Consider the following 23,090-nt stretch of genomic DNA (forward strand, 5'->3'; position numbering starts at 1 on the left):
TCAGGAGCTCTGATCGAGCTTTGACCTAGGTAGTTCAAACGTCTGTTTTAGCTGGGCCTTAAAACCTCTAGCGACCCAAAGACATATGGGTCGCGCAACTGAAGGCTTAGTGCCAAAGTTTTGGCACGACCTGCCAAATTTGACTGACCGAATGCGACTTGCATTTGCTCGTCGACGATGTGGCGAGCCCTTATGGCATCGTCCAACTCGACAAACCATCTTAAGAGGGAGTCTTTTTCGACTCCCACATACTTAGAAAAAATGTCAATATTTAAGGTTTTGGGACGACGCGTGTGCGTCATCCCAGGTACAGGGGTCTGTTGTACCTGTTGTAACCTCAACAGCTCTGCCTGTTGAGAAACTTGCTGATTAAGCAAGGCTACCTCCTCCTCCGCCTCGTCAAGTTCATGTTGTATAAACTTGGCGATGGCTGAATGGAGGGCATCTCTGTCCAAGCCGGACAGCATGGCCAAGATGGCATCGTTCCCTACGGTCGAACTCATTTGTTCGACCGCACTCCTTTCGATGTCACTTAGAAAGGAGTAGCTATCACGCGAAACGTGATGCGCATTTTCATTATCTTCTAACATATCCATGTTAGATGATGGAACTGTGGTACTCGGACGGACGACAAAGTGCTACCAGGTGAAACGGGGCGCTACTGACTTGTACTGCTTCAGTACAAGTCCACTTCGCACTGCCTCAGTGCGAGTGGTGCCTAACGTCACTTCATGTACACTAGTACGTGCAGAGGAAGACTCTCTTTAGAACACTTGCTTTATAGAGGGTTTATAAAAAACTGTATCAATATAATTAAGTTCTTCTGTTCTATCTACGTAATACTAATTTAATTATAAGCTAATACAAAACATGTAGTAAAGTCTTATTTGTCTTTCTCTTTGCACGCGTCCAGCGCTGACTGGACCGCGGAGAAAGTAGATATAATGGTCTATATCTACCAATGGATAAGCTTTTAGAATATTATATTGTAAAGTAATATTCTCCAAAGATTACCTACCTTTTGGATAATATATTAATTAACAACCTTTAAGTGTTAATTTCATGAAACGATGCACCCCATTACACCTGTTACATCTGGCGAGTCTGATATCAAACTCAGCGGCGCTGTTGGGTGTCGCAGCTCTAAAAAAGTGGTATGCAGCCTGTTGGGTGTCGCAGCTCTTAAAAAGTGGCATGCAGCCTGTTGAGGCATGCACCGCTTTGATAATCGCAATTTAGATGTGGAAGTTGACATTTCGCGTCTGCAAAATGCCCCGTAAAATATCTTTTACGACACAATTAGATTAATCTGTCAGAACAAAGAAACTCAGCCTAGCTGCCTTTAACGCTGTCGCCAAATGGAGGCTGTACTACATCGGATACAATCGACTGTATTAGATACCCACCGTCCATTGGTGACAAATAACGTCCTTTAAGAATTTGCATATCGGCTTAAAAAACGAATCATTTAAATAGTAAGATATTTCTTCGTACCGTCAGTGCCGATTTATTTCCGGCACTTCGCACCAACCGCCCGCTTCAATTCATTTGGCGATTGTATCAATTGCCACGCCCACGTATCATGAGTTGGGAGAATCCAATCGATAGCGACACCGAGCGCGACGATCCTGGCGGCCTTGGTCTCGCCCCAGGCTCCATCGTCTCCCAGGAAGATGCGTGGGCCGTGATCTCGAGTTACTTTGAGGAAAAAGGTCTCGTACGGCAGCAATTAGACTCGTTCGATGAGTTTATCCAGAACACCATGCAAGAGCTTGTTGACGACTCGCGCTCGATTCGTATCAACCCGGAAGCGCAATACGCACCGGGTCAGGCGAAAGCGAACACGGATACGATCTACAATATCTCGTTTGGTCAGATTTATCTCTCAAAACCCACGATGACAGAAGCCGATGGCTCGACTAGCGTCATGTTTCCACACGAAGCTCGTCTGCGGAATCTCACGTACTCGGCGCCATTGTACGTGGATGTGGTGTGTGAAAAGTACCAAGCACCGGCGTCAGGGCCGGCAAACCTCGAAGATATGGATCCTTACGACGAAGTCGAGACGCCAAAAGAGTTTATAGGCATGGTGCCCATCATGTTGCGGTCACAATACTGCGTCTTGACACACAAAACCGACAAGGAATTAACCGAATTGAACGAGTGTGTATACGATCAAGGGGGGTACTTTATTATCAATGGCAGTGAAAAGGTTCTCATTGCGCAAGAACGAATGAGCAATAACCACGTCTATTGTTTTCGAAAAAACGCCGCATCCAAGTACAGTTGGGTCTGTGAAACACGCTCGCACGTTGAGCACGGTGTTCGTCCAACAAGTACCATGTATGTGCAAATGTATCAAAAAGGAGGGGGCAAAAGCGCCATCACAGGCAATCAAATTCGAGCGGTGATTCCATACATTCGTCAAGATATTCCAGTTGTCATTATCTTTCGTGCGCTCGGTTTTGTCGCGGATCGAGAGATTCTGGAACACATTTGTTATGATTTTTCCGATGCCGAACTCATGGAGCGCTTTAAATCGTCCCTTGAAGAAGCATTTGTGATTCAAGAACAAGAAGTGGCTTTGGATTTTATTGGACGTCGAGGCAGTGCGATTAATGTCAGCAAAGCGGACCGAATTCGGTATGCTCAAGACATTTTACAGAAAGAAATGCTTCCTCACGTGGGCGTGGAGGACCACAATGAGACGAAAAAGGCTTATTTTCTTGGCTATGTGGTTCATAAACTTCTCATGTGCTCTCTAGGTCGCATTGGCGAAGATGATCGAGACCATTACGGCAACAAACGTTTGGATCTTGCTGGACCGCTTCTTGGCGGATTGTTTCGCGTCTTGTTTAAGAAATTGACAAAAGACGTGAAATCGTTTTTGCAAAAGTGTGTCGACAATGGCAAAGATTTCAACTTGACTCTGGCCATTCGGTCCCGTACGATCACGAATGGACTGCGGTATTCGCTAGCCACGGGCAATTGGGGCATGCAAAAGACTGCATCGAAAGCTGGCGTATCGCAAGTATTAAATCGATTGACGTATGCGTCGTCGCTGTCCCATTTGCGTCGTTTAAACACGCCATTGGGGCGAGAAGGCAAGCAAGCACAGCCTCGTCAGCTTCACAATACGCATTGGGGCATGATTTGTCCAGCGGAGACGCCCGAAGGCCAAGCAGTGGGTCTTGTGAAGAATTTGGCGTTAATGGCGTACATTTCCGTTGGTTCGCCGCAAGCTCCGATTTTAGAGTTCCTAGAAGAGTGGGCGACGGAGAATTTGGAAGAGATTAAGCCTCAGATCATTCCACATTCGACCAAGATCTTTGTAAATGGCAATTGGGTCGGGGTACATCGCGAGCCTAACGAATTGATCCGTACGCTACGATCGCTACGTCGGTGTGTAGACATTGATGCCGAAGTGTCTGTGATTCGAGATTTAATGAACAAAGAGCTCCGAATTTACACGGACGCTGGTCGTGTCTGTCGTCCGCTATTTATTGTGGAAGACAATCAATTGCTTTTGCAAAAGGAACAAGTCGTGAAGTTACAGAATCACAAGATTACCAATTACCGCTGGCATAACCTCTTGACAGACGGTGTCGTAGAGCTCATTGATACGGAAGAAGAAGAAGTTTGTATGATTGCAATGGAGCCGAAAGACGTTGGCATGGGCTCGCAGATCCACACACACTGCGAAATCCATCCGTCCATGATTCTTGGAATTTGTGCCAGTATTATCCCATTCCCCGATCATAATCAGTCGCCACGTAACACATATCAATCTGCCATGGGCAAACAAGCCATGGGGATCTACTGTTCAAACTTTCGAGCTCGGATGGACACGATGGCGAATGTATTGAATTACCCTCAGAAGCCTCTTGTGACGACGCGAGCCATGGAGTATTTGCATTTTCGAGAGCTTCCTTCTGGAATCAATGCGATTGTCGGCATTGCGTCGTATACGGGGTATAACCAGGAAGATTCGTTAATTATGAATCAAAGTGCCATTGACCGTGGTTTCTTTCGATCAACGTTTTACCGGTGCTACATTGATCAAGAACGGAACAAAAGTCCTCATGGTGGCCCAGGGGGTGGCGGCGCTGGAGGCGCGAATTGTGAAGAATTTGAAAAGCCGTCACGTGAGAATTGTCTGGGGTTACGTCATGGAAGTTACCATAAGCTCGATAACGATGGATTGGTGGCTCCCGGTACTCGCGTTAGTGGCAATGATATTATTATTGGCAAGACATCGCCATTACCGCAATCGGAAGACTCGTCACTCGAGCAGCGTCACCAAAAGCGCGACGCGAGTACCGCATTACGATCGCATGAGAATGGAATCATTGACAGTGTCATGCTCACGACTAATGCCGATGGCTTTAAGTTCACCAAAGTACGTTTCCGGAACATTCGAGTGCCTCAGATTGGTGACAAGTTTGCATCACGGCATGGTCAAAAGGGTACGATTGGAATGACGTACCGTCAAGAAGACATGCCATTTACAGTCGAAGGGATTACGCCGGACATTGTCGTGAATCCTCATGCCATTCCGTCACGTATGACTGTAGGACATCTCGTCGAGTGTTTGCTTGGCAAAGTGTCTTCTCAAACGGGCGATGAAGGCGATGCGACGCCCTTTACGGACGTGACGGTTCAAGCCATTGCCGATACACTGCATAACTTGGGCTATCAAAAACACGGCAATGAAGTCATGTACAGTGGCCACACGGGTCGTCGCCTCACGGCGCAAATTTTCATTGGCCCGACGTTTTATCAACGTCTTAAGCACATGGTCGACGACAAGATTCATTCGCGCTCGCGGGGGCCCGTAACGATGCTCACCCGGCAGCCAATGGAAGGTCGAGCTCGCGAAGGTGGACTCCGAATGGGCGAGATGGAGCGCGATTGTTTGATTTCCCACGGCTCGGCCAACTTTTTAATGGATCGCCTCTTTGCCAACTCGGACGCGTATCGAGTGCACGTATGCGACGTGTGTGGTATCATTGCCATTGCGAATCTCCGTAAAATGACCTTTGAGTGCCGCACATGTCGGAACAAGACGCAGATCTCACAAGTCCATATTCCCTACTCGTGCAAACTGCTTTTCCAGGAACTCATGTCCATGTCGATTGCCCCACGTTTGTTCACGCTTGGGAACCCCAATATTAGCGCGAAACCTCGTCTAGCGTAACGTAGAGTGGTGACTGTGAGAAATCATATCCTCTTTAGTTTTATGCGCATTTTAATTTTATGAGATACAGATGTAATGATGCCTGAAGCAATAGAATCTCCATTTTAGATTCGATCTTATGAGAAATTTGCCGTCAGTGCGGCCTTTCAATACCGATTATGAGCTAAGTATGCCCATAGGATCACCCAAAAGCTCAAATATGTGTATGAGCAAGCGATAGCAATAGCACATTGGGCTGCAGCGTCGAAGAAGTCTGACACATATTTTTAGTACACTCGACAGTGTAAGGCCATGCATTCAAGTTATCGTAAAGATTTTCTTATTCGTACAGTGACTTGAACACAGCGCCTTTTAAAGATTTTTACATCGTTGAACATCTGACACCTCACTGAAGCCGGTCGTATAATTATCGTTAACACACTCGGCTTTGGCTCAGATATTCTACAACTCATCCTTTTTATTCTGATTTTAAATTTCAGTTTTACGACTCGGCATCTGACTACCTTTGCAATTTCAAAGAGAAGTGCTAATTAAATTAAGGACTTCACCCAATATTGTAATCGAGGGCAAATTTGACAAACTTTTTTCGTCTACCATGGAGCGATGCCCGTGATAAATCCCAATCAGCACACAATATGCTTTATCAAAGGATACTATTTTTTGATCGCGGCCGCTTCGGATCGCACTCATAAACGAGATACCTACCTCCTTGACGGCATCGTGGGAATTCAATTAACATGTTCGTCTAATTGCAAACCAGAGCGTTGTTCAAAAGGTGAATGAAAAGATCAAAATGTTATATGCTCCAATTTTATTTACGACTGAAATTACAAGGCGGAGATGCAATCGTATTTTTACAGTGAAACAGTCCTTAAGGTTTTCGTTGGCATGCGTAGGTATCAAAGTACACGCAGCATGAAGTTTCGTAGTTAGCCATCTTGTCAAATCCTCTTTCTCCTTCGATTGTGATTCCCTGACGATCTGTTAGTTGGTGTTTCATTGTGTTCTGCTACCGCCTTGTTCTTAGAACGCGTTTTGAAAAAAAAACTGATTCTTGTGCTTGCTAATAATTAATAATTTTAGTACCGACTGCTGGATAAGGGTTATGAAAGCTGTGGTTTATTACATCGCATCTCGTTGTTAGTGTTTTAACCCTTGTTTCCACGAAACCTTCTACAAAATAATAATTTATAGAGCTTTTAAGCTTAAACTGCACTATTTCTGATATTTAAGACAAAAAAAGAGACAAAATCCTTTTTTGGAACGACCGTTCCGTGAGTCTTATGCTAAAACGCGGGACAAGATTTTTAATCGCTTATTTCTTTGAACGTCGCTTCCCACCGATTAAAACACTTCCACTTTGGCGTCGCCACGAATACAAGTAGCATAACCTTATATTATCTGAAGCACCCAAGATGTGCAAAGTCGAGAAGAGCGTCATGCCTGCTATGGCCCCCGTGCAGCCGCAAGTCACCAAACCGCAATTTATCCAGGCGCACGAGCCGCAGCACGATTTCCACTGGACACCGACCGACGAGCCGCATGCCACGCGCCGGAAGCTCATTATGGCCAAGTATCCGGAAGTGAAGAAGCTTTTTGGGCATTGCTGGAAGACTAAGTACATATGCGTGGCCGTTGTGGCACTGCAGACGTACCTGGCGCTACAGGCTCAGTACATGTCGTGGCCTGTGTACCTCTTTGTCTTGTACTTTGTCAGTGGCACGGCAAACCACGGCATGACGATGGGCATGCACGAAATTACGCACAATCTGGCGTTTAAGAAGCCGCTGCACAATAAATTGTTCGGTTTCGTGGCAAATCTGCCTGTAGGCTTGCCTGCGTCGATTTCTTTTAAACGGTATCACCTCGAGCATCATCGGTATCAAGGAGTCGAAGGCGTGGACGTGGACCTTCCGACGGATTTTGAAGGCAAGATGATTGCGAATAAATTTACCAAGTTTCTCTATATCCTATTCCATGCGTTTTTTTATGTGGGCCGCCCACTTATTGTGAACCCCAAGAAGCCAGGCAAATGGGAATATATCAATGCTGCCGTGTGTCTAAGCTACGATTGCTTAATTTACGTTTACGGAGGACTCTCGGGGTTTCTATATCTGCTCTTAGGCACGATGCTCGGCTGCGGTATCCACCCTGTTGCTGGTCACTTTATTGCCGAGCATTATGAGTTTACACTGGGGTACGAAACGTACTCGTATTACGGCATTTTAAACCGCTTGACATTTAATGTGGGGTTACACAATGAACACCACGACTTTCCGTTTGTTGCTGGCTCGCGTCTCCACGAAGTGCGTGCACTCGCCCCCGAGTTTTACGAAAATCTCCCGAGCCACAAGTCGTGGGTCAAGGTGCTGGTAGACTTTATCATGGACGAAAGCATGAACCCATTCTCCCGTGTCAAACGCCAAACTATTGAGGACAATGACCAGGGCAAGATTAAGAGCGAATAGACGACGTTCAGAGGAGAGGGTACATGATCGAAGCGAGTAACCTACTAACATCTAGTCGAATAAAGTACACGCGTTAGTATATACCGGTATTTGTCATTTCACATGTGTATTTCGAATCGCATAAGCGTTGGAAATGGACTGCAATAAAAAGGGAATCGGTATAGACACCCCTTTAGGTATAGCCACACACCCTCCCCGTCTGTTGTTTTAATTGAAAAAACTACAGATTAAAAATTTATCGTTAGATTATTTCGCCATATTGCAAAATTTGTAATTTAAAATTAGATAAAAGGGTATTTTTCCCATAAAGTAAATGTACCACAACAACGGTTCCTTAACCGATGGGGCACACATCGGTTAAGGAACCGTTGTTGTGGTACATTTACTTTATGGGAAAAATACCCTTTTATCTAATTTTAAAATAGTTAGTTGCTTAAATCCCATTTATTATGGGTAACAAATGTGGTCGCCGCCAGATATAAATCCGGCGGCCAAAATCTATTTTTAATTTAGCTAGGGTAAGGGTTTCAGATTTAGATAATTAAATAAAGTGCAGTTTTTCCTTTGATCTCAAAGCGTTAAGTGCCTTTCTAAAGCTTGCGCATTGATCTGTAAGATATAGAAGCCTTTTTAAAGTGATTACTCTTGGGCACTAGTTGCTACTTGGTTCTACGAACCCCTGAATGCCTTGAACTAGGATTCCTTATGCTTTAATAGCTTGTACGACTCCCTGATTTGTTAAACCCATTAGTTTAATAAAATTAAGTGACTCTTTGAGCCCAAAGTCTTCCGCTGATTTTAGGAGCAAGGTAGCTCCGCTACACTGGTAGCAATCGTAGTCAATCTACGCCTGAGTCTTTACAATACTAAACCCTTACAATAATGGAAGAGGTTCCAGAATTGTCAGAAGCGCAACGCGCCGCTTATGACAAACTTAAAAGCTTATTTGGGCTTGAGCACGTGGAATTGATTATCTCCCGGGGACCAGCGGTCCTGCATGCAAGGCTTGAAGCCTTCATGCGGTACGAAGTCTCCCTGATCTATCAGGTTTCGGAAACTTAGCGGCATCTATGCCAACCCGGTACATCTCCGTACCTGACTCAGAGCCGAGGGATCGCTCTCTAACTGTAAATATGAAGACATTTGAGGGAAAAGTGGAGAAAATCTGCCTTTTTGGATTAAGCAGATGGAAGTGTCCATAGATTCCGCCTTGTTCTTATCAGAACGGCAAAAGTGGCAACGGCAATTTCAAACTTGGAGGCAGCGCCATGGAGTGGGCACTAACGTGCAGCACGTCCATAATGACGCTTTTCCCTCATGGATTTCGCTAAAACAGCAATGTTCAGCATGTTTGCACCGCCTGATCAGGCTTATCGCATGCGAGCACGGCTCCTAGCAACTCAACAGGGTAAAAAAAACCTAGGAGACTTTGTCCAGGAGTTGAGAACTCTCATTGCATATATGCATCAAGACCCGGTGCAAGAAGCAATTGTAGTGACCATCTTTATTGGAGTGCTGAATGAGGGCGTTGCCCGGACGGAAATATTCCGACCCCATCCTGCTACGTTCGAAGAATCAGTTGCCATAGCGCTACGCGCCGAGTCCGACTTTAAGTCTGCTCGCGTTAGCACGCCTGTTTACCGAACAAGCTCTTCGAGCACATGGAATCCGTTTAATAGAGCAAAACTCATGGATTTTAAGCCTCGTTGAGGAAAGAGAAGAGGCTGATCAAGCTGTGGAACAGCATAAGACCATCCGTTGATGTTATATGTGCAGAAGCACGAAACATTTACGTCAGGCTTGCCCGCTTCGAATTTCGCGTGAAGCTTGAAAGAGCTCCAACTCCGACATATACCAGAGATCTGGTACGGTGCGGGAAAGCGTCGATACCCAGTAGGTGCGGTGTGCCCTACTGGGGAAGACCTAGAATCTGTTGAACCTCTCGGAGGTGAGAATAAACAGAACCTAGCCCCAAATAGCTCGGTGCTTAAAGGCACGGGACGAGAGTACAAGCCTGGCTTGCTAGTCGCACAAGCGACTGTAAAGGGCTTTGATAAGCCGTGTCAATTTCAATTGACTCAGGAGCGTCTTGCAATTATGCTCGACGACTTTCCCTTGAAGGAAGTCAACGATACGTTGAGGCGCTTGAAGCTCATGAAGGTGATACAATCACTGTTCGCTTAGCGACTGGGACTCGTGTCACTGTTTCCAAAGTTCCATTGAGCTTAAGTATAAAGTTTCTGGACTTTGATAGTATGGAACGCTGTTTCGTCCTGGATTTGGATTCGGATTATGATCTCATCCTTGGTATGGCCTGGTAAGAACACCATGAGCCATGAATCGATTGGAGATCTAAGACCTTAGGCGCCACGCGCAATGTTCCTAGCAAAGTTTTGGAGAGTCATGAACCCACCTTTGCTAGACAACAAAAGCGCTATGGGCGCGGATCATTGAATGAGTCTGTCAGTGTTTTAGACATTGGCATGTCTGAGTTAATAAACTCTAATGTTAAAAACATTAATTCTGAGCCCGACTCAGCAGAAATAAGTGGAACGGCACGTACTCCGTCGAGTGACACTCGTTGTAATAACGATTGACTGAATTCTAAAAGCACTGTTGGCCTAAGGTGGGATCATGACTCTCCAAAACTTTGCTAGGAACATTGCGCATGGCGCCTAAGGTCTTAGACCTCCAATCGATCCATGGCTCATGGTGTTCTAACCAGGCTATTCCAAGGATGAGATCATATCTCGAATCCAAACCAAGAACGAGACAGCGTTCCATACNNTCTTGTACTTTGTCAGTGGCACGGCAAACCACGGCATGACGATGGGCATGCACGAAATTACGCACAATCTGGCGTTTAAGAAGCCGCTGCACAATAAATTGTTCGGTTTCGTGGCAAATCTGCCTGTAGGCTTGCCTGCGTCGATTTCTTTTAAACGGTATCACCTCGAGCATCATCGGTATCAAGGAGTCGAAGGCGTGGACGTGGACCTTCCGACGGATTTTGAAGGCAAGATGATTGCGAATAAATTTACCAAGTTTCTCTATATCCTATTCCATGCGTTTTTTTATGTGGGCCGCCCACTTATTGTGAACCCCAAGAAGCCAGGCAAATGGGAATATATCAATGCTGCCGTGTGTCTAAGCTACGATTGCTTAATTTACGTTTACGGAGGACTCTCGGGGTTTCTATATCTGCTCTTAGGCACGATGCTCGGCTGCGGTATCCACCCTGTTGCTGGTCACTTTATTGCCGAGCATTATGAGTTTACACTGGGGTACGAAACGTACTCGTATTACGGCATTTTAAACCGCTTGACATTTAATGTGGGGTTACACAATGAACACCACGACTTTCCGTTTGTTGCTGGCTCGCGTCTCCACGAAGTGCGTGCACTCGCCCCCGAGTTTTACGAAAATCTCCCGAGCCACAAGTCGTGGGTCAAGGTGCTGGTAGACTTTATCATGGACGAAAGCATGAACCCATTCTCCCGTGTCAAACGCCAAACTATTGAGGACAATGACCAGGGCAAGATTAAGAGCGAATAGACGACGTTCAGAGGAGAGGGTACATGATCGAAGCGAGTAACCTACTAACATCTAGTCGAATAAAGTACACGCGTTAGTATATACCGGTATTTGTCATTTCACATGTGTATTTCGAATCGCATAAGCGTTGGAAATGGACTGCAATAAAAAGGGAATCGGTATAGACACCCCTTTAGGTATAGCCACACACCCTCCCCGTCTGTTGTTTTAATTGAAAAAACTACAGATTAAAAATTTATCGTTAAATTATTTCGCCATATTGCAAAATTTGTAATTTAAAATTAGATAAAAGGGTATTTTTCCCATAAAGTAAATGTACCACAACAACGGTTCCTTAACCGATGGGGCACACATCGGTTAAGGAACCGTTGTTGTGGTACATTTACTTTATGGGAAAAATACCCTTTTATCTAATTTTAAAATAGTTAGTTGCTTAAATCCCATTTATTATGGGTAACAAATGTGGTCGCCGCCAGATATAAATCCGGCGGCCAAAATCTATTTTTAATTTAGCTAGGGTAAGGGTTTCAGATTTAGATAATTAAATAAAGTGCAGTTTTTCCTTTGATCTCAAAGCGTTAAGTGCCTTTCTAAAGCTTGCGCATTGATCTGTAAGATATAGAAGCCTTTTTAAAGTGATTACTCTTGGGCACTAGTTGCTACTTGGTTCTACGAACCCCTGAATGCCTTGAACTAGGATTCCTTATGCTTTAATAGCTTGTACGACTCCCTGATTTGTTAAACCCATTAGTTTAATAAAATTAAGTGACTCTTTGAGCCCAAAGTCTTCCGCTGATTTTAGGAGCAAGGTAGCTCCGCTACACTGGTAGCAATCGTAGTCAATCTACGCCTGAGTCTTTACAATACTAAACCCTTACAATAATGGAAGAGGTTCCAGAATTGTCAGAAGCGCAACGCGCCGCTTATGACAAACTTAAAAGCTTATTTGGGCTTGAGCACGTGGAATTGATTATCTCCCGGGGACCAGCGGTCCTGCATGCAAGGCTTGAAGCCTTCATGCGGTACGAAGTCTCCCTGATCTATCAGGTTTCGGAAACTTAGCGGCATCTATGCCAACCCGGTACATCTCCGTACCTGACTCAGAGCCGAGGGATCGCTCTCTAACTGTAAATATGAAGACATTTGAGGGAAAAGTGGAGAAAATCTGCCTTTTTGGATTAAGCAGATGGAAGTGTCCATAGATTCCGCCTTGTTCTTATCAGAACGGCAAAAGTGGCAACGGCAATTTCAAACTTGGAGGCAGCGCCATGGAGTGGGCACTAACGTGCAGCACGTCCATAATGACGCTTTTCCCTCATGGATTTCGCTAAAACAGCAATGTTCAGCATGTTTGCACCGCCTGATCAGGCTTATCGCATGCGAGCACGGCTCCTAGCAACTCAACAGGGTAAAAAAAACCTAGGAGACTTTGTCCAGGAGTTGAGAACTCTCATTGCATATATGCATCAAGACCCGGTGCAAGAAGCAATTGTAGTGACCATCTTTATTGGAGTGCTGAATGAGGGCGTTGCCCGGACGGAAATATTCCGACCCCATCCTGCTACGTTCGAAGAATCAGTTGCCATAGCGCTACGCGCCGAGTCCGACTTTAAGTCTGCTCGCGTTAGCACGCCTGTTTACCGAACAAGCTCTTCGAGCACATGGAATCCGTTTAATAGAGCAAAACTCATGGATTTTAAGCCTCGTTGAGGAAAGAGAAGAGGCTGATCAAGCTGTGGAACAGCATAAGACCATCCGTTGATGTTATATGTGCAGAAGCACGAAACATTTACGTCAGGCTTGCCCGCTTCGAATTTCGCGTGAAGCTTGAAAGAGCTCCAACTCCGACATATACCAGAGATCTGGTACGGTGCGGGAAAGCGTCGATACCCAGTAGGTGCGGTGTGCCCTACTGGGGAAGACCTAGAATCTGTTGAACCTCTCGGAGGTGAGAATAAACAGAACCTAGCCCCAAATAGCTCGGTGCTTAAAGGCACGGGACGAGAGTACAAGCCTGGCTTGCTAGTCGCACAAGCGACTGTAAAGGGCTTTGATAAGCCGTGTCAATTTCAATTGACTCAGGAGCGTCTTGCAATTATGCTCGACGACTTTCCCTTGAAGGAAGTCAACGATACGTTGAGGCGCTTGAAGCTCATGAAGGTGATACAATCACTGTTCGCTTAGCGACTGGGACTCGTGTCACTGTTTCCAAAGTTCCATTGAGCTTAAGTATAAAGTTTCTGGACTTTGATAGTATGGAACGCTGTTTCGTCCTGGATTTGGATTCGGATTATGATCTCATCCTTGGTATGGCCTGGTAAGAACACCATGAGCCATGAATCGATTGGAGATCTAAGACCTTAGGCGCCACGCGCAATGTTCCTAGCAAAGTTTTGGAGAGTCATGAACCCACCTTTGCTAGACAACAAAAGCGCTATGGGCGCGGATCATTGAATGAGTCTGTCAGTGTTTTAGACATTAGCATGTCTGAGTTAATAAACTCTAATGTAAAAACATTGATCTGAGCCCGAGTAAACAGAAATAAGTGGAACGGTACGTAGTTTGTCGAGTGATACTCGTTGTAATAACGATCACTGACTGCTGAAAGCATTCTTGGCCTAAGGCGGAATCATCAAGGGTGCAAATATCCCTGAGATACGTGGAGTGGCACGTTTAAGTCCACCGAGTATGGTTGGCCGAGGTGGCATCATACTGAGTGTCAGTAGTGACACTGTTGGCGGCTCGCCAGGACCTCAAGGGTGCAATATCCCTGAGATACGTGGAGTGGTACGTCTAACTCCACCGAGTGTGGTCGGCCGAGGTGACACCATACTGAGTGTCAATAGTGACACTATTGGCGGTTCGCCAGGGCATGTTGGGTCAAACCCCTCGAATCCACGTGAAGCGACACGTAAACGTTCGCTGGATAAGAATGTTGAGTTACCTAACTCCTTATCGGATGTCAAATTAGACACCATGTCTTGTATAGAACCGATACAGGCTGGAAAACCCGGAGACGTGAATGTCCCGGCCTCTAAGAGGCGTATTGTCTCCACTCCAAGACAGGGTGGACACGAAGCGTGTATACCCTCACAAAGTGACGAGTGAGCTATTACATACGCTTGTAAATGGTGTAACCTGTAAAATTGAGGGAAAAGTTAGCCCCGCGGCAATCCCTTCGTTACATGCTCTTTTAGAGCTAGACGAATTGTCGATTGATGAGTGCGGCCGAGCCTTAAAGGCTGGCGACTTATCTAAAATGGTGGTCATTCGACCAACAATTGAGTTGAACTCATCGTCACTTCTAGACAAAGCTGTTCTGGATGACACAAAAGCCGCACTTAGTGCGCGAAATGGGTCATCAATCCTTAAAGATCCTACGGATCCCTTTTATTTCTTGATCAAGGAATTCCAAGATGTGGCATGTAATAATCACCATCTGTTTTACCTCCGGATAGAGGTGTTCGTCATGAAATTGACTTGGTTCCGGAAACCAAATACTGTGTCACAAGTTAATGGCCTTTACCAAGGGAGCAGTGTGTCATTGACAATTTTTTCCATGCTAAGCACGAGGCTGGAATAGTACGAGAGAGTAAACCTCCTCATTCGACACCGACATTTTGTGTCAGAAAGCCAAATGATAAATGGCGCATTGTACATGCATATAATAAGCTTAATGCTGCCACTATACCAGCCCAAGCCCCCATTTGTAGAAAGGATGTTCTTCAGAACAATATGGTGTAATGTATAATGTACAGTGCATTGGACTTAGTCGATGGTTTTTACCAATTGCTCATGCGAGCTAGTGATATCCCGCTTACAGCGGTTAGCACCTCAAGCGGCATGTTATGGGAGTGGCTGGTATGCTACAAGGGCTTTCCAACGCCCCGGCAGCATTTAATCGTCTAGTGACGCAACTGTTTCGCCCTCATCGAGGATATGCACAGACTTATTTCGATGACATTTTTGTCCATAGTCGTGCGGAGCAGGGTCGGTCAGATGTGGAAAACCATTTAGACCATTTGCGAGCAGTGCTCGAGTGCATGCGCACAACAAATTGTAGGCCAATGCATCTAAATACATTTTTAGCGCAGATGAAATTTCTTTTCTAGAATGCTTCATTGGTAAGCGATGCCTTAGAGCGGATCCCGCTAAGGTAAAAGCCATAGTAGATTGGCCGGTTCCTAAAAACCAAAAGGATTTGCGTAAGTGGTTGGGTCTCGCCAATTATTTATGCGAATAATCCGAAAATTACGCTGATATGGCTAGGCCATTATCTAATCTTATTAAAAAGGATATAGAATGGTGCTGAACTAGCACCAAAAAAATGCTTTTCGAGCAACTAAGGATAGTCTTATCCATTCCCCGATTCTGGCACTGCCAAACAAAAATTGGCCTTTCAGTGTCGTCTGTGACGGATCAGATTTTGCAATTGGCAGTGCTCTGTTACAAACAGATGTTGAGGGGCATGAACGTGTTATTGCGTTTGAGTCTAGACAGCTTAAAGCTGCGGAAAAGAACTACCCAGATCATGACAAAGATTTACTTGCTTTGAAGTATGCTCTCGTCAAATTCAGAGTTCATCTGCTCGGCTCTAAGCCGTCTGTGATTAATACAGATCACGCGTAATTACGCACGGCGACTATGTCGCCCCACAGAGAATGTCCCGATGGCTATCCTTTTTTCGCACAAATATAACTTCGAGGTGAAGTATAAACCCGGCAAGCAAAATACTTTGGCCGATGCGTTATCACGCAGGCCGGATTATGAGCTTTCTCATTTAACGACTATCTCGTCACCTATTTCTTAATTAATCCGTTCGGCTTACGCCAAGGATAAACAGTGTGTAGCTCTGCTACGAGCTTTAAAGAATTCGGATTCGGGCGTGAAATTGCCGTTACATTTGCGTGCAAGGATACATCAATTTTCTATCGATAACAACCTGTTGCTTTATTGCACAGACATCACGGACCCTCCGCGTGTCGTTGTTCCTCATGATGAGGATTTGTAGTACCGGATCATCTATGAGGCACATGATACTGTCCTTGGTCGTCATATCGGTAGAGAAAAGACCTACGACTCTATAAGTTAGAGTTATTGGTGGTTCAAACTTTATAAATGGTCAGCTTTTATGCTCGCACATGCGAAGCGTGCCAACGGGTTAAACCCTCGGCATATGCTGCTGCGCCACTGGCGAGTCTTCCCGTCCCCATTGGATGCTGGGAGTCCATTAGTATGTATTGTGTTTTTGAGTTATTCAGTCGGTAACTCTGGTATAGTGGTCTTTGTTGTCCGATTGAGCAAAAATGGCTCACTCAGCGGCCGTGTCGGATTCCATTGATGGAGAAGGAACAGCTAAGCTTTTTATTGATCGCTTGTTTCGACAACATGGTTTGCCAGTGGCAATTGTCTCTGATCGGGCCCCCGTTTCACGGGTACATTCTGGAAATCAATTTTTCGAGTGCTTGGCACCAGATTGGATATGTCCACTGTGGTCAAACTGAACGTGTCAATCGCGTCATTGAAGACATTTTACGCAGCGTGTGTGGTCAGACACCAAAGCGCTGGAGCTCAATGCTCCGAGTGGTGGGGTTTGCGTTAAATTACGCTATACATGCCTCTACAGGCTATATTTGCTCTATGTAAACGGTCTTACCCACCCACGCGTTCCGTTAACGATACCACTGCGTGGCTCAGGGCTTGGTAGGGGGGAATTAGCCGATAGGCTTGCTGATATCAGCCTTGTTACCGTTCGGAAACAAGTAAGCGAGTTTTTCGCGACGCGATTTAGTTTCTTAAGACATGTAAGGGATAAGATGGCTGGTAGCCAAGACAAACAAAAAGAACAAGCAGATGCCAAAGGCAGAAGCTGTAGTAATTCTTATATGGTTGGAGACCGTGTTTTACTAAACGCTAAAAACCTTTCTACCAACTTGGTTTCTCCCGCGCTGCTTGGTGCGCGGGGGAACCTTCAGATTCATGTGGAGTACCTTTTAAAGCGACGTCGTCGTGAGGGTCAATACCAGTATCTGGTGAAGTGGCTAGGGTACCCCTCTTCTGAAAACTCTTGAAAGTTCGAGGTACCGCTTCGGCAAGATTGCCCGTACGCCGTTGACGTTTTTGAGCGCCAAGCTCAGGGTCAACTTGCGTCAAACGACGCTCCCGACGACTAATCGTGGGATTAGGTGGATCTTATGCCTCAGTGCGGCTTCGATTCATGGTTGTACGGTCAATCGAAGCACTGAATTATCGGCTAGGCCTTTTTTCGTTTTGTGGCATAAATGCCGAATGTAACTGGCCTTTGGCCTTTAGCTTAGCGAAATTGAAGCGAAGCTTCCGTTCCAAATGAACATCACCTCTATCCACAGACTCTCGGATATTTTATATATTACGAAGTCGGCGGGGCCGGTGGACCCAGTTCTCAAATGAGACTTCGTTTTTACTCCTTGTTTCGTTTGGATACAAAATGATCGAAATTTTCCTTATTGAGGTTACCGAACCCCCGCGAGCTTAATCACTTAAACGCGTCAGATACTAGCTTCGCGTCATAAACTTTGGCGTGGGGTATTGCTCATGAAGAACGTCGCGGACAGCGATCTCCTCCGGCGTTCTCGCCGGGTCACTGGAGACCCAGGTGCCCAAGCTGTGACCCGCTATCTCTTTGAGACGCTCGTCTGCACTAAGCAGAATGAATATCTATTCACTATGAGCTTTGGCTTTCGCTATCTCGGCAGCCCATCGACGAGCTCTTTCCTCTATGAGGATTATCCGCTCTTGCTCTACATCGAGCGGATTCGTAATGATGTTGGACTCAGGGTCCGTGTCCTGCTCAATGCAGTTAAGACATCAGCGGCACCACGTTCTGAGAACGATTCGGGTCCCGCCGACGTTCATCCAGAGGAGAAGGCGTGAGAGAACGACGCTCTTTCCCCTCCTCCTCTGAATGGAGAGTCACTTTGAATGTCCACCATTCCCCCATCGTCGAGGAAGGTGCTAAGAGTCTGTGACTCACGCTTGATTGTCATAGGACAAAAAGAATGAAGAACACAACCGAACGGTTAGCTGCTTCCGTTCCAACCTCAAAGAGGAATGAAGCGAATGTTCTCACTCGATGTCAACAGGCTGATGGGGGAGGGTGTAATGGGGCACACATCGATTAATGAACCGTTGTTGTGGTACATTTACTTTATGGGTAAAATACCCTTTTATCTAATTTTAAAATAGTTAGTTACTCAAAACCCATTTGTTATGGGTAACAAATGTAGTCGCCGCCAGGCATAAATCTGGCGGCCAAAATCTATTTTTAATTTAGCTAGGGTAAGAATTTCAGATTTAGATAATTAAATAAAGTGCAGTTTTCCTTTGATCTCAAAGCGTTAAGTGCCTTTCTAAGGCTTGCGCATTGATCTGTAAGATATAGAAGCCTTTTAAAAGTGATTCCTCTTGGGCACTAGTTGCCACTTGGTTCTACGAACCCTGAATGCCTTGATTTAGTATTCCTTGAGCTTTGATAGTTTGTACGACTTTCTGAGTTGTTAAACCCATTAGTATAATAGAACTAAGTGACTCTCTGAGTCTGAAAGTCTTCCTCTGACTTTAGGAGCGAGCTCCGCTACAAAATTGAAAATTATTCCTTTAAAGTCGTCTTTGGATCCTTTTGGGCTTTATGTGTTAATTTAATGTACCGATACATCCGTTACATCGATAAGATTTCTCAATAAATAATCTAGTTATCAGCAAGTTGCTAATATTACGGTACTCTCATTAATACAGAGGTAGATAAGTTAGGGGTGTCTCTTTATCGGCTCCCAAATGTTATAAAGCTCAGTCCACTGAGTATGATCGGCCGAGGTGACAGCTTACTGAGTGCCAGTGGGGTATACCAAAATAAGATTATCTTAAAGATTGATAATATTTTGGAAGTATTACTTTAACATATTAACATTTGAGAAGCTTATTCATTGGTAAATACAGGCCTTTATATCTACTTGCACGCGATCCAGTCAGCACTGGACGCGCGCAAAGAGATAGATAGATAAGACTTTATTCCATGTTTTGTATTAGTACATAGTTAAGTTAGTAGAAAATATATAAAAACAGAAGAACGTTAATTGAATTGTATACATTTTACTTTAAAACCTTTTAAGCAAGTGTTTATGCGAGAGTCTTCCTCCGCACGTAATAGTGTACGTAAAGTGACCTGTGGCACCACTTGTACTGAAGCAGTGCAAAGTGGACTTGTACTGAAGCAGTGCAAGTCGGCAGTGCCCCGTTGCACCTGGCGACATATAAAGTTATTCGACGCCCCACAGTCCACTAGGGCTCTAAGTGACATATGATTTGTCACTTTCAACTTCAAGGGGATGAGGGATACCTCATCGCCAGGTGCAGAGACACATAATGACTGTGCCTGGAGCAACTTTCGTCAAGAGATCTGCAAATTCTCTTGGATGCTGGATCAGCAAGGCGTTGCGCCCCTACTGACCGCGACCGTTGCCCTTTTTGGAATCCAGTCCATAATTACGTTCAGTACCTTTCGGTACTGGGTGTGGAGCATTACACTCATGAGCGTAGTGTCCTAATTTTTAGCAGCGATGGCATTTTTGCAATCGCTGATTGCTAAAAAAGCAAGGTCTCTCGCTTTCGACGTAAGAAAGATCCATGAATTGTGGACCTCCTAGCTCGTGTCGTCTTGGAGAACGATACGATGACGAACTAGCTTGAGCCTGACTCAAGCTAAAGTCCTCCTGTTCCGCAACGGATCTTGCTTCTTCAAGCGTATCCAGTTTCAAGCAGATCAGGTGGGTCTTTACGGGACAATTCGCAAGATCTTGCATGAATACTGTAATCAACGTGTGTTCATGGACTGGGTTATTTGTTATAGAACTCGCTTAGAGTCGTATGTGTTGGGCATATGCGTGAACAGCACGCTTGCCTTGCTTGAGTTTCAGAAGCTCTGAACGAGCTCTGAACGCAGCCCTTGGCGATTCAAACGTCTGTTTGAGCCGGGCTTTAAAAGCCTCTAGCGACCCATAGACGTATGGGTGCGCAACTTATGGCCCAAAGCCCAAGTTTTGGCACGACCTGCCAAATTTAATTGAGCGAATGCGACTAGCATTTGCTCGTCGACGATGTGACGAGCCCTTATGGCATCGCCCAGCTCGACGAGCCATCTTGAGAGGGAGTCTTCTTCGACTACACTATACTTTGAAAAACCAATCTTTAAGGTTTCCGGACGACGCGTGTGCGTCATCTTAGGTTCAGGGGTCTTTGCCTGCTGTAACCTCGACATTTGTGCCTGTTGAGAGCCTCGCTGATTAAGCAAGGCTACCTTCTCCTTCGCCTCGTCAAGTTCATGTTGTATGAAGTTGGCGATGGTTATATGGAGGGCATCTCTATCCAAATCGGACAGCATGGCCAAGATGGCGTCGTTCCCTACGGTCGAACTCATTCGTTCGACCGCAAACCTATCTATGTCTCTTATCACGCGAAACGTGATGCGTATTTCATTGTCATGTGATATGTCCATGCTAGACATATTCCATAGGGTACCAAGGGATTAATCCCTCGTAATACTGAATTCTAGTCACTTCAGCATTAATTATTTAAGAAAATTTCTCCTCAAGTACGTGAAGACTTATTCCTTTACCGTCTTTCGAATGTGATTGCGCTATCACAATCGGGTCCTCAACGGTCGACTCTCTATTCGACCTTAAATTATCGTGTTGTCCCTTTTGGGCAACCCGCATCTTCCTTAGATGTCGCTCGCTAGGCATGTATTCATGTATCAATCCATTTAACATATTCGAGTGATGGATCTTTGGCGACTGTGTATATGCACAGCCGCTAGCAGCTGACTCCACTGTGTGATTAGTCATCACACTGTGATCTTGTGCAGTCGTACTAATGACCGTACCACAAGTGAGGCCATCGCACTCACTCGTAGAAGATTCACACGCTTGTGGACGCTCCAAGACGTTCATCTGATGGCCATCTGATGAACAAGTGGCAGGCATCTTTACGGATTAATGCTGCCAGCTAATTTTTGGCTCTTTCTGAGCCAAGGCAAACCAAGGATGACATCTAATTTGTCATCCAAATCCAGTACGATAAATTCATCATACTGCAATTTTCATAACGTGTAGTGAAATCTCACACACGCGTTTCATCACTGTTATCGATGCGCGTACTCCGTCGAGTGACACTCGTTAAAAAAACGATTCACTGAATGCTGAAAGCATTGATGGTCAAGGCCGAGTCATTTAGGGTGTAATATCTGTGAGCTAACGCTAGACGCACCGTCATCCTCGTCGGGGGGATGTCGCGCTCAGCATAATTGAGCCCATGATCGTCTAGCAACTGGTAGCACTTTGTAGTCCGTTAAAGGACAACAGTTCTATCAGGTCACAAGAAGTAATCGAGACATTGCATGTCTTGAGAATGACGGATCAATAGTAGTAGGCGCTTATACTCTCGATCTATATGTGCAATCGAAGTCAACTTTGGAGATTACTCAATTACCAACCCTAGAACTTATACGGTTTTTGAGACATCTGCAAAGTGGCAGAATCAAGCAGATCTGCGTACTCGTCAAAGAGGACGAATTCGTAACCGACAATCAGTCAGCGGTAATTTTTACAGAGAGCGAACAGGTTCTCAGCAGCTTATTGATGGACGAAAATGTCCTCGATGTAAAGACTCGGATTGAGAGATATACTACTGAATCATGGGAGACACTCGAGACAAATTCTTTATATACGGATTTGATTGAATTCAAAGATGTATTCCCTTAAACAGTTCCATGCGAATTGCTTAAGGATAAACGCACTCGACATGAGATCGAGCTCAAACCGGGCTCGAAGTACTGTGTCATGAAGCAGTGGCCACTGCCTCGTGCACAAGATCTTTCGATCGACAACTTCTTTATCAATACATTGAAAGCGGGCCATGTAAGGAAGTCAACTTCCCCACATAGCTCTCTGGCCTTCTGTGTGCGGAAGATTACAGGATATTGCGGATAGTGCACGCATTCAATAAACTGAATGCTGCAACGGCACCGGCACAAACGCCGATACCTAGAAAAGGCGTAATTATAGATGGTATGTGTAACAGTACCATCAGTTTGTCTATGGATCTGATAGATGGAATTTGTCAGAATCTTATGCGTAACCGGGACATTACGTACACAGTAGTAAGCACTCCCTTTGTGTTTCTATGGGGATGGCTAGTAATGCCTCAGGGGCCTAGTAACGCCCCTGCAACATCCAACTGATGTGTAACAAATTTTAAAGACCGGTGTGAGAATTCGCACTGAGTTATTTTGACGATGTATTCGTCCATAGCCGCGCCATGGACGGAAAGACGGACGTGGGAGTTCGTAAATCTCACGTTCGTTAGGTTCTAACACTTATGCGAAAGCACAAGTTGTACGAAAATCTCAAGAAGTGTATATTCGCTGCAAGCGAGATACCACTTCTTTGGTGCATCGTCTGTAAGTAAGGCGTGCGCCCAGATTCCGAAAATATCAAGGCAATTACCGACTGGCCAGTTCTAGTCGATGTCATGGGACTTAGAAAGTTCCTTGGACTATGTGACGGGTGGCATTCCAAAGATGCCCCCTCCATCTAAATGGCCTCGTTTAGACGGGCCAAGAGCGTCGCTCCTAGAGCGCGCTCATGTAGACGCACATAATTATTATGGCGTCTTTCAATCATGGAGAGCTCAGGGAAAATCGCTTGGGCGTATTATCCCGATCCCGGTCGTGTGTGTTAAAAAGAAACGCCCGACCAATACGAGGCGGAATTCCTGCGCCGCATTCAACCACATTCCGATGTGATGAAACAGCGGTCGCAGCGAATTAATTTCGCCCG

General features: G+C 45.4%; 3 protein-coding genes across 3 annotated transcripts; all 3 read left to right on the plus strand.

Moving 5' to 3' along the window:
- Positions 1-1,582: 1,582 nt before the first annotated feature.
- On the plus strand, positions 1,583-5,197 carry CCR75_006310 (uncharacterized protein; the record flags this gene model as incomplete). Its single annotated transcript, XM_067964380.1, has 1 exon — positions 1,583-5,197. The coding sequence occupies one exon, from the start codon at positions 1,583-1,585 to the stop codon at positions 5,195-5,197; it is 3,615 nt and encodes a 1,204-aa protein (XP_067819961.1).
- A 1,415-nt stretch (positions 5,198-6,612) lies between these two features.
- On the plus strand, positions 6,613-7,665 carry CCR75_006309 (uncharacterized protein; the record flags this gene model as incomplete). Its single annotated transcript, XM_067964379.1, has 1 exon — positions 6,613-7,665. One exon carries the CDS (start codon positions 6,613-6,615, stop codon positions 7,663-7,665), a length of 1,053 nt encoding a protein of 350 aa, XP_067819888.1.
- A 3,021-nt stretch (positions 7,666-10,686) lies between these two features.
- Positions 10,687-11,220, plus strand: CCR75_006308 (uncharacterized protein; the record flags this gene model as incomplete). The annotated part of the gene is made up of 1 exon (XM_067964378.1): positions 10,687-11,220. One exon carries the CDS (start codon positions 10,687-10,689, stop codon positions 11,218-11,220), a length of 534 nt encoding a protein of 177 aa, XP_067819887.1.
- Positions 11,221-23,090: the final 11,870 nt, after the last annotated feature.

This window comes from Bremia lactucae, linkage group LG4 (genome assembly GCF_004359215.1).
Source record: "Bremia lactucae strain SF5 linkage group LG4, whole genome shotgun sequence".
NCBI classification, from domain to species: Eukaryota; Oomycota; class Peronosporomycetes; order Peronosporales; family Peronosporaceae; genus Bremia; species Bremia lactucae.